This window comes from Benincasa hispida, chromosome 1 (assembly GCF_009727055.1).
Source record: "Benincasa hispida cultivar B227 chromosome 1, ASM972705v1, whole genome shotgun sequence".
NCBI lineage: Eukaryota > Viridiplantae > Streptophyta > Magnoliopsida > Cucurbitales > Cucurbitaceae > Benincasa > Benincasa hispida.
The window spans coordinates 82,169,595-82,181,829 of NC_052349.1; the positions used below are offsets into that span (position 1 = coordinate 82,169,595).

At 40.1% G+C, this 12,235-nt stretch overlaps 1 protein-coding gene across 1 annotated transcript; it reads right to left on the reverse strand.

The window, feature by feature from the left end:
* Positions 1–2,063: 2,063 nt before the first annotated feature.
* LOC120079624 lies at positions 2,064–4,645 on the reverse strand. The gene is made up of 4 exons (XM_039033889.1): positions 4,371–4,645; positions 4,111–4,252; positions 2,750–2,755; positions 2,064–2,111 (listed from the first exon to the last, which is right to left on the reverse strand). Exons 1-4 carry the CDS (start codon positions 4,643–4,645, stop codon positions 2,064–2,066), a joined length of 471 nt encoding a protein of 156 aa, XP_038889817.1.
* Positions 4,646–12,235: the final 7,590 nt, after the last annotated feature.

A 12,235-nucleotide genomic window follows, 5' to 3' on the forward strand; every position in this document is an offset into this window, starting at 1 on the left:
AAATTTTAAAAATATTTATAATTTGTAGCAAATTTTTTTAAAAAGTATTTTGGACTTTTAAACTTTTTGCTATAAAGTGTAAATATTTTTAAATATTTTTTTTTTCATATTTATATGTATTAGTTTGGAGTTAAAAGAGATTAAGTAATTAATTTTTTTCAAAAAGAAAAAAGAGAAAAGGAATTCCTCTCTCCCCTCTTCACGCGTCAGTCGCAGCCCCCCCTGCATTTTTATTCTTGGAAAATTTGTATGGATGACCCAAAAATTGGGCCCAAAATGTCAAATGACCATTTTTTTTAAAAATAATGTCAATTGACCCTCTGCTGACATCATTGCCATACCAAATTACATAAATTGCCCTTACACCGGCCTCACGAGGTAAATCTCGCTATTATCTGATTAAATGCTCTCGCCCTCACTCTTGCTCTCGCTTGAAATTCCCTGGTTTGATGTGATTGCTCGTCAGTGTACTGTTGATTTGACAAAATGTCACGACGGAAGCCTCAAATCAAATCAATAATATCTAAACACAATACAATGGTGATTTCTTTAAACTCTAAACTCCATTTCAAAGGTGATTACTTCTCTGGTTTTCGACGGTGTTTTGTTGAACGAAGATTTTTCGAATGGGGATTTCCAAGACGAGGCTTTCTCAGAAAGGAACAGAACAACTTTTTCAGAAAGGTGAATTATTTTGAGTCTGTTTAATTATTTTTTATGTGTTATTTCTGGAAGGGTAGCATTACGGAATTTTGTATTGGGAGAGAGTAAAAAAGAGGAAGATTAAGAGAGAGAGCGAGATTATGAGAGAGAGCGAGATTTTGAGAGAGAGCGAGAGTACACTTCAATTACTTGTATAGCTTAATGACAAATGTTCCCTTGCTTTGTAGGATGACAGAAAAGTGTATTTATTCGATTTGGAGGTGCTTGGGATGAGAATGAAAGTTCGTATATTGGGGGACAGTTGAAAGGAATCGTTGTGCCCCCTACAGTGAATTATGAAGAACTTAAATCTCGCATTTACAGGGCTACAAAAATCAGTTCTTCAGAGTTTGATCTTATCCTGAAAGTTAAATATAATCTTGAATTTGAAGCCCCTCCACAATGCATAACGGATGATGATGATCTTCACTTCTTTCTTTTGCGAGAAGAGGTTAGTAGACTTCAGATAGCTGTAACGTTGAAGTCTAAACAGAACGAAAGAGTTGGAATGGGGTTTGGAGATGTTAGTTATAATGATACGCTGTGGACAGACAATACGAGGAATCATATCAGTTTCGTCGGGAAGAGGATGATATTCCATTGTCTACCAACACTGATATTTCACTGTTTACCAACACTGTACCATCAACATTCGATTATATGGATCGTGGTTCTTCAGTGGATGTGGATGTGAATGAGCAACCAGCAGGATTGAATGAAATGGATCGTGATCATGGAGATGTGCGTCGTTCTACAGCAGCTTTCGTGGTTCCACCATGTGTGTCTTCAAGTCATAGGATAAAGTTGATTATGCCTGGTACCTCTTGATCTGGGACAAAGGACGTTGAAGTTGGTCAACTATTTTGAGCAAAAAGGACTTGAAAATGAGATTTGTCTATTCTGTCCATCAACAAAAATTTTGAATTTAAGGTCAGGAAATCAACCAAATCTCTATTCACTGTCAAATGCATTGGGGAGACATGTAGGTGGAGCCTTCGTGCAGTCAAGATGGAAGGGTCTGATATATTCAAGATCACTGTCACACCCTCTCCCAGATTACCCTCTTAATCTGAAAGAGGATATGACCGTGATAGTTACTAGCCCTGCTGCCAGCACTCACCACCTTAGCCTTCTAATCTAAATGCCAACTTGTTAAACATTAATAATGTATGTATATAGTACGCCTCCTTAAGGTTCTACACAATATTATATAAACACATGCATACAGCCATGACATAACATCTAAGGAAAAAAAAATATCCATAGACGGCCCAAACAACTCTAACAAAGCCCTAGTCCCTCTCAAAACATGTGTACATAAACAGACCATTAACCTAAGTCTTCTTAATAAGCCGAGTCTTTTAGTGGCAAGCAGCAGCAGAATCAACCCTGAGGAATCTGATCGCTACCTGAAAAAGGAAAATATAGAAAATCTGTGAGCTAGTAGCCCAGTGAGTGACTATAGAATCATATTACATTATGCATTACATCACTATAAACCTGTAAATATTCTAATGAGTATCTCATGTAACTGTCTCTAAATATAGCTTTAAACCATTCTTAGACATCATTAAACATCATTATTCCTTAGTTGAGAAGGAGGCTACAGCGCTCTAGCTCCCAATGTCTATTACCAGCCAAGAGACCCATACTTCGGCCTCCCTTTGGTGGTGCATGGCCTAGGAGACCCATACTTTGATCTCTCATTCAGAACTACCTATGTGCACGTGGCTATATTAAGTACAGTCATACCTTAGGTACTTATGCTTAGATACCTTCTCAAAACTTGTCCTTCAGTATCGAGCTATTAAGATACATTCTCAAATATCCTTCGGTATAAAGTTGGTCAGGTACCTTCTCAAATGTTCTTCGGTACCAAGTTGGTCAGATACCTTCTCAAATGTCCTTCGGTATCAGGGTATTTCGTAACATCAAATTAAGGTTCATTGCATATCATTTACACAAGAACTCCTTCTCTCAAAGCCTTCCCCTAGGAAGCATATTTCAACATTAGAAACATAACTTTTGTAATGATTACACGACATACCTTGGCCTGTGTTATACATATACAAGCCGAAAAACATACGTTAAGTTATTTTGCAACCATTTGTTGCTTGAGGGAGTATAAATTCATCATTAATGTCACTGTAACTTACTTGACCTTATATGCATAAGTATTGGAAACATTAAGTTCATTTAGTCACTCACAGCTCGCGGGGCTCTTTAATGGTTTATACGCCTCTCCTAGCTCCTCTTGGCCTAAAAGGACATAATTCTCGGTTAAACTAATTAGAATTCTTAGCAAAATACCTCAAATAGTTCATCTACTAATAGAACTTTCATCAACAAAGACAACATTGCTAGCAAGATAATCATCATGAGTGAATTCATCCTTATGAGCGAGATCCTCCTCATGAACGAGATCCTCCTCATGAGCGAGATCCTCCTCATGAGCGAGATCCTCATGTACGAGATCCTCATGAGTGAGATCCTCCTCATGAGTGAGATCCTTATGAGCGAGATCAAGCTTTTCCTGGCAAACTTTCATCCTAGCGATACTCACCTTACCAGCGAGATTCAGCTCAATTTCTAGCGAGATTTCCTTCTAGAGCGAGATCCTCATCACAGAATCAGCGAAATTTCCTTCATAAGCGAGATCCTCATTCTCCATATCTCGCTATAATTCTCCACGGTGAGCTGTTTGCTTGTTCTTCCCAAGCAGCTTTCTGCTTATGCACAGATTCTCTGTTACAACTTCAAAATTTCATAACCCAAAATCTAGACCTCTTTTGCAGGAATTTTCTTCTACAAACATGTTTCGAATTGAGTAAACTTTCTTACCTTAAAATTTCAGCAAAAAAATTCTTATAGTTCGGCCTAGAGCTTCCAATCTTCACCTTGAGCCTTGATTAACCCGAGATTCTGCCTCCTCTGAACTTTCTTCACTTCTTGCTCTTCTTCTTTTGCAATCTTTCTTCAACAAGACAACTCAAAAACTAGATTCTCCCAGCTTTCAAATGGCACTGATTTCACGAAATTTTCTAATGCCAATTGCCGAAACCATTCTTTTGAAGTTCCTCTTCCTTTTAATCTTCCTGCCGTCTCCCGAGTTCAAGGGTTAACCGCCATGTCACCCCTCATTTAATATGTTTTTCCTTCCCTTCCTTCATAATTCCTATAAATAAACATGAATTGCTACTTAATAAATATGTAATATAACATTTCTTTGGCTAAACATGCTTATTTAGGCAACCTAGAGTTCGGGGTTTACAATTATCTCCCCCTTAAAAGAAATTTCGTCCTTGAAATTTACCTGATATGTCATTTGAAAAGTTGAGGATATCTCTTCCTCATTTTCTCTTCAAGTTCCCAAATTGCTTCCTCGATTCCATGATTATGCCATAGTACCTTCACCAAAGGAATCGTCTTATTTCTGAGTACTTGGTCTTTTCTGTCTAAAATCTTGATGGCCTCTTCCTCGTAAGATAAATCTTCTTTGAGGTGTACTGGTTGTGCTGCTAGTATGTGCATAGGATCAGGCATGTATCTCCTTAACATTAACACATGAAATACGTCGTGAATACGAGCTAGCTCCATTGACAACTACAACCTATAAGCTGCTGGACCAACTCGTTCCACAATTTTATATGGTCCGATGTATCGTGGACTTAACTTCCCTTTTCTCCCAAACCGGAGAATTCCTTTCCATGGGGACAGCCGAAGAAATACCCCGATCTCCGACTTCAAATTCTAGTTCTCTTCTTCGCTTATCAGCGTAGCTCTTCTGTCTATCGCGAGCCGCCTTAAGATTATCCCTTATAAGCTTCACATTTTCTGTTGTTTGTTGAACTAATTTTGGACCCACTAATTTTCGCTCTCCGACTTCATTCCAACATATTGAGGTTCTGCAAGGTCGACCATACAACGCTTCATAAGGAGCCATTTCGATACTAGAATGGTAGCTGTTGTTATATGCAAATTCAATCAATGGCAATTTTGTATCCCAACTTCCTTTGAATTGTAATACACAAGCCCTCAACATATCTTCCAGTGTCTGTATAGTTCTTTCCGACTACCCATCTGTGTAAAGTCGTACTGAAATGCAGTTTAGTGCCCATAGCCTTTTGTAGACTAGGCCAGAATTTTGAAGTAAATCTAGAGTCTCGGTCTGACACTATCGACACTAGGGCTCCATATTGACTGATTATCCTATCCACATAAATCTTAGCTAGACGGTCTAGTGTGAACGTAACTTTTACAGGTATAAACTTGGCCATCTTAGTTAGTCTATCGACTATTACCCAAATGCCATCGTATCCTGACGGTGTCCTAGGCAATCTAAATATAAAGTCCATTGTCACATGCTCCCACTTCCACTCAGGCACTGAGAGTGGATTAAGTAATTCTGCTGGTCTTTGTCTCTCAGGTTTCACTTATTGACAGACTTTACATCGATCCACATATTCTGCTATGTCTCTCTTCATCCTAGGCCACCAGTCTCTTCAAAGTTCTATACATCTTGGTGCTCCCTGGATGTATAGTATACGCGGAACTATGTGCTTCTTCCAGAATGGCTTGCTTAAGCTGTAGCTTACTAGGCACACACATTCTTCCCTCCTTCTCTAGTACATTATCTGCTCTCAGTTGAAAGTCAACTCTAATTTTCTTACTGTTCGCTTGCTATCGTGAGATGCTTTAGGAGTGTATAAAGTAAAACAGATTGGAAGAATAAAGTCTAAGTGTTGCGTTCTGCCTTGATGCGTTTAAATGAATGCAACGTGTTGGGGCGTTAGTATTATGCACAAAAGGCACACAACTCCTTAGAATAACATTCAAGTTTTCCTAGATTAAACCCAAGTATAAATCTAAATTAGGTTCCTGGCATGTCCAGGGTCGATCAAAGGGATTCAGTTTCACTAACACAGATTATGCGTTGTACTTGTAGTAGGAGGTTTTTCCTAAATAACTGTGAAAGATGTATTATTTACACTAACATGCTGTGCCTGTGCAAGACAATACAAAAGAGTTGAGTGGAAAATGAGGGATCATGTGAAAATGGAATTTAAGTAGGTGGACACGCCGGTTAAAGATAATTGCACACAACTGATGTAATGTGGATGAAATGGGATGGGTTGCTTATCTTTCTATTCATGCGTTAGACATCATTCAACACTCCTCAATGTGAATAACATACAAGCCTATCTCTAGGGTGCATGTGTCTAACTTAGAATGCAAGAAACACCAGTAAGTCTATCTCTAGCTGTACTAGGCGTTCTACCTAATGCGGCTTAGCTATTCTTTCGAACAACTAAGTAAAGAAGCTTTCACCCATTTGTCAAGTTGGTTTAGGCATTGGAACAAAATTATGCATGAAGTACTAATGATTTCAACAGAAGATAAACAATAGCAAAAGTGATGATCAAATATATGAATTTTATAAAGGATCAATGAGTCTTTACATAGAACTATATTCAATCAAAATGAAATGAAAATGATATTAAGAGAGAAACTGAGTCAAGCCAAAGAATACAATCTCTTGTAGTTCTTTGACTCAATCTTGTTGTGTACAATCACTTTAAAGAGCCGAGGACAGGTTATCTTTCTCAAGAATAACTTTTTCCACTCCCTGGTCAGCGGTGGTGGTGGTTCTCATCTCCTTCGATCGTCTTACACCTCGGCATAGCTTGTACAAACTAAAACTAAGTCTACAAATTTACAGAGAGTATGAACCTTCTAATTGTCTGAACCCTTAATTCTGGAGGGTCTTCAAGTATTTATAGGCATTGGTCTCGTCCACTTGGATGATGGGCTGCATTTAAGTCCATGCCCTGGTCAGCATTAAACTTCATTTCCTGGTTGGCTGCTTGACCTCTAGAAGCTTTTCAGACGCTGCCTGCTGCTGGAAGCTTTTCAGATGCCGCCTATTGTAGGGGCCCATGCTTGCAAGTGGTGATGTGACACAATCAACCCGAAGCAATGAATCTTCTATGCGTTGAATTCCCTCCGACGCATGGCTCATGTGTTAGCACGTTTCTTGCGGCATTTGTCTAATGTGTTATTGTCAGTTCTTGTGTTGAAATCCAGCAAAGTAGTGCGTTAGTGCTGCGATTTTTAGTGATAAACTTCTTTTACATGAAATTGCTATTGTTTAAGTAAATCCATGCATTTCTATTAAAAATGAGGAGAGTTTATCATTAAAAACCCTAATTGTTCTAACTTAAGAGCAAAGATAAGTTGTATTTTTACAAGTTATCAACCACCCCAAAATTTGAACAATGCTTATCCTCAAGCATTCTAAAATAATTCTTTGCTATCTTCTCTGCCTTAGATGTGCAAATTTCACCTCTCATCATATTAGTCTCAAAACTGAAATAAGAGTTGGGAAAATATAACTTAGATTGACGCTTTTCTTAAAAGGACTAATATTTAGTTTCCGATGCGACAGGCTTCTCATCGCAACCCCTTTCATTTCTCAAAACATTTCAATCTTTTCTAAACTAGCAATGCGTTAGATGCTATTTCTTTTGAAAAAAAAATGCTGGATAAAAAGAAAACGATTGTGTACTTGTTTACCCAAGCGTTGCTCCAGCTATCCCACTTTCGTTTGGGCTTGCCCCCACGGGTGTCACGCAAGCATCCAACTACGGGTGAGAACCCTTTACAACTAAACTCATATCTAATATTCATTCCTTTTTCAAAGTATAGTTTTTTTTTCTTCAGACTAGATAGAGGAGATTTATGGGATGGTTGGTCTAGGATACTTAACTTCGTTTTGGCTTACCCCCACGGGTGTCATGTGGGCATCCAACTATAACTAAGTGCCTGTTCCAATTAAGCTCATGTCATTTGAAATTTCTTTTTTTTTGAAGTAATGACAGAGGAGCTACATTCAAAATTCTTCTTATTTGTTTCCCTTTTTCTTTATGATGTATACATTGATGCGTCTACGCTCGGATTTCCTTCATCCCCAAATTTTGAGATGAGCTATATCCTCATTGCTAAAAGAGAAACAAAGTTTTAAAAGGCTTTGAGAAATTGAAAGAAGTTTAAGACTTCAAGCTTGCATGCGTTAGAAAGTAAACTTAATATTTTTAAGAGAAGTTCAAGCCTTGTCTATTTTCCTAACGCCTATCTTATGCTTATGATCTCATATAGTTGATATCATTGAGGTTAAGTTAAGCAAGACTTAGAAAACAATCAAAGAACAAAAATAAAGTATGCTAAAGAAAAACGCAAGGATTAAAGTGATAATAGCTTCTCATTCATTTTTCATATTTTAACATAGATTGCATAAACACAGCAAAAAGATGTAAAAGGAGAATTAAACCAAAATTAAAAAATAATTTTAACTCAACACCCCAAGGTTCTATTGTGCTGGTGCATCATCTCTGCGTTCTTCTTCGAGGTTCTCGTCCATGAAGCGTAAGGGATTTCTGAGATGGGTTGGTAATGGAGGCAAGGCAAACATACCCACCAAGACCTGATTGATATACTGCGTTGTGTAGACAAATTGGTCTTTCATGCATCTTGTCTGTTGCCTCAATAATCCCTTAATACCCGATTTTGTTATGAAGAATCTTCACATTGATGCGGCCATACGGGTTCAGAGTTGATTCCTGATGAATTTGTTCAACTCCTTCCAATTCTACGCTGCGGCTTTAGGGTACTGGTTCTTCTTGTCCAACTGGGTCTTCAAATGCTACGTGCATATACTGGACCCTATCCAGTTGGCTCAAAGAATCACTTAGAGGTGGCAACAAAATTTTGGATTGGAACTTTGATTGGGGCAAAGGACATGGAGTGAGGGAAGTCTTGATCTATATGAAATAATAGGGTTTTTTGATGCGTCTGCTCAAAGACTCTCTCTCTTCCGTATGCTGAGCTATTGGTGAGTCACGGGAAAAAATTCAAGGTGCAAGGCTGCGCTTCTTCAGACCAAAGCTATCTGGCTTAGCTTCACATTCTTCATCTCTGATCTATCATCGGCTTGTTCAACTAGCATGACACATATTTTTCTTGGGGGCTGCATCTTTGTGGTCGAGGTCTACATTGCCACTTCTTTGGTAGGTAAGTGCTGTTTGAGCTGTGATCCTCAAAGGAGATGCCCTTATGCCTCCTTCTATGTCTATCAGAACCATCGACTTTATTTCATATTCAATCTCCTAGAGGGATGCCCCTGCATTCGCATAACCGCAGATCAAGCCACGAAAATAATATAGTATGCCCTCGAGGCTTGTGTGCTTGATGGCCTTCGATTTGGTCCCGTATAATCCTCCAATATCCAACGAGAATGCATTGAATATGCAGTAAGTGGCCAGAACACGTTCTCTGTCGAAACGTTTCATCATGCTTGTAGGCATGAAACACTTGATTAAATAACTACCACTGTTAACGTCTGGGTTCAGAATTCCTGGAAGCAAGCAATCTTTGATCCATTCATTTGATGTCTGCCACTTTACTTCATGGCTTTGCGCCACTACTTCTTCAACGCATCTTCCAATTGGGACTAGGCGTTGTGGTTGCTAAGATGCAGTATTCCTTCTGTGTCAGGATTACTATTCAAGTTGAACACTTCATTTATCTTGTCTACCGAGAAGCGCACTAACACCCCTTCCACAAAGGCAGTGTTCTTTTCCATGTTGAATTCGCTGTTGTAGAACACGCAAACAAGGTTGGGCCAGATGCGATCGTGCCCAATGCAGAATTGATACCACCTTAGTGCGTTGATGTTTTCTGTGATATAGACTGGCAATGGGTGGCGGTCAGGGAAGAAGCGTTTCTTTACTAATATGTCACTAAACTGACGCTTCCTTCCTGTGGTTCTCTTAGGTAATGCCTCCGTTACCTCGCGTTTCCCTGCCGCGTGTTCTCTTGCCTCTTTAGCCAACTCTCTTAACTCATTATCCAACTCCTTTTGGAGATTGATTTTCCTTCGCCCTTGTCTCGCGGGCGCATATTCTTCCAATTCATTTTCCAATGCGCTGTGCCTTTTTTCACGCGTTGCACCCTTACGTCTGGGTGCAACTTCTTCTTCTTCTTCTTCTTCTTCTTCCTCCAGTATCAACCTTCTCTTCCTTGATACTCTATTTGATTTTATAGGCCCTTCATTCGCGTCAGATGGGCGTGGTTGCAACGCGTCGGGGCCAATTCTTCTTTCTCTACTTTCTTCGTCTCTTCTTTCATTCTCTTCTCTTTCTTCATTTTCCATCTCCTTTTCTAGCATCGCTGCATATCTTTCTGTTTCATCTAACTCGAGTGATGCGTTTGGTGGATCTGAACGCATCACTTGAGTTGCTTCTTGCTCTTGGTTGAGCAATGCTAGAATAGCTCCAAATACTTCCTCTTCATCACGTCTTGTTAACTCTACCAAGTCTTCAAGGTTATGCTCTGACGCAGGACTGTCAGATGATGGGATAGGTGGAGTGAATGGCGGGGTGCCCACAGGGGTGTGAGGCATCCCCGGAGAAGATATTTGGATGGGTGAAGGTGATGGCTGGTTAGACATGTCTGTTTCCACCGGGTAAATTGTGGCTAAGGGTTCAATGGATAGAGGGGGAGGTGGATGCACTGCTGAAGATGGTGCGGTATGGGCATAGTTAGGAAGGGGTTCATGCGTTGCACCCACCAAGGTTATGTTTGGGATAAATGGTAGTGGGGCAGGCTTGGGTTTTTATGGGGTTTTAGCCCTAGGTTGAGAAGTTTTGGCCGGAGGGTTTATAGGTTTCTTGGAGCTCTTGGCCAAAGCTTTCATGGAGGTGGAAGGAGGTGTAGGGGTGGCCAGACGCTGAGCAGAGGTAGCGCCGCCGTAAGAGGCTTTCGATTAGGTAGGGATGGAGGTTGATTTCCTAGGGCTAGGTGGTGGTGAACTCGAAAATGAAGAGGANGCGCCGCCGTAAGAGGCTTTCGATTAGGTAGGGATGGAGGTTGATTTCCTAGGGCTAGGTGGTGGTGAACTCGAAAATGAAGAGAAGAAGAAGGAACTTACCGGCGAATCGTTGCCTAGGCTGTAGCTTTGGTTCTGAGAATCTGAGCCGGACGACATTGTTCATCGGAGATGCTGAGCGAGAGAGGAAAATGGAGGTTTGGTGGATCTGAGGTTTTAGGGTTTCTGAATAAATGGAGGTTCATAGGCACAGTGAAGGAGAAGAAGAAACGGTTTGGTTCAAGTGGGGTTTTTGTTGGTGGAGAGGATGATCGTGGTCGATGTTAGGCGGCGTCTGATGTCTGCAATTAATGCAAAGTGGAAGGGTTCCTCGTTTAGCCAAAACACTCAAGTGTTTTGTGTTTTCGAGACGTGTCTCTTCAATTGCCCCCTTCGTTAGACTTGTGTTTAACTCGTCCAATGTCAGTTTTAAATATACACCTTTTCTAAAAGAAAAACAATCAAATTTCCAAATTTTGTAAAGACAAAACAATCAACTTAAAATCTTCAAATAACTAAACTAACAAATTCAAACATAACTTAAAATACAGAATGCAAAAGAATAAGGTTGAGAGAGGCATCCCTGGAAGATGTGGCGTTACAACCGTAGAGATGCCTCGATGCAAGCTTCAACTTCTCTCGCATAGCGCAAGAGATGACTTTTGGCATTCCACTTCGTCTTCAAAGTATGGCTTAGCCCTTTGGCCGTTTACTTGGAACGCATCAGTGCCATCTTCTCGCATTAATTCCACAGTACCGTAGGGAAAGATCGTTTTAATTATAAAGGGCCTGGACCATCTAGATTTCAATCTCCTTGGAAATAGACGCAAGCGTGAGTTAAACAACAAAACTTTCTAACCAACAACAAGTACCTTCTTGCTGATGCATTGATTGTGCCAACGCTTTGTCTTTTCCTGGTAGATCTTGTTTTTTTCATATGCGTTCATTCGCCATTCTTCGAGCTCGTTGAGCTGAAGCTTGCGTTGAACGCCTGCCGCATCCGGATTTATGTTCAACTTTTTTTTGCCCAAAATGCCTTATGCTCCAACTCTACAGGAAGATGACATGCTTTACCAAATACAAGTGAGTAAGGAGAGATACCTATAGGCATTTTGTATGCAGTCCCGTAGGCCCAGAGTGCTTCATCCAGCCTTTGCACCCAATCTTTCCACGTTGTGCTGACGACTTTTTCCAGAATTGATTTGATTTCTCGATTTGAAATTTCTGCCTGACTGTTTGTCTGAGGGTGGTAGGCGGTAGCAATCTTGTGACTGACATTATATTTTGCAAGTAATTTTGAAACGATGCGATTGATAAAATGCATACCTTCATCGCTTATCAGAGCTCTCGGCGTTCCATATCATGTGAAATATTCCTGATAAACAATTTAGATACAGTAGACGCGTCGTATCTGGCACAGGCTACTGCCTCTACCCACTTAGATACATAGTCTACAGCCAACAGGATATATTGCTGACCATAAGACAGAGGGAACGGGCCTATAAAATCTATGCTCCAGACATCAAACAACTCCACTTCAAGAATATTATTCAAGGGCATTGCGTCCCTTGAAGAAATATTCCCTGTGCGTTGGCAGGGGTCACAATTTTG

Bases quoted from the DNA above. Each gene is read 5' to 3' on its own strand.
- LOC120079624 (XM_039033889.1), bottom strand. From the start codon at position 4,645: ATGGCTCCTTATGAAGCGTTGTATGGTCGACCTTGCAGAACCTCAATA. The intron at 4,253-4,370 runs GTCCACGATACA...GTTAATGTTAAG, and splicing joins TGGGAGAAAAGGGAAGTTAA to GAGATACATGCCTGATCCTA.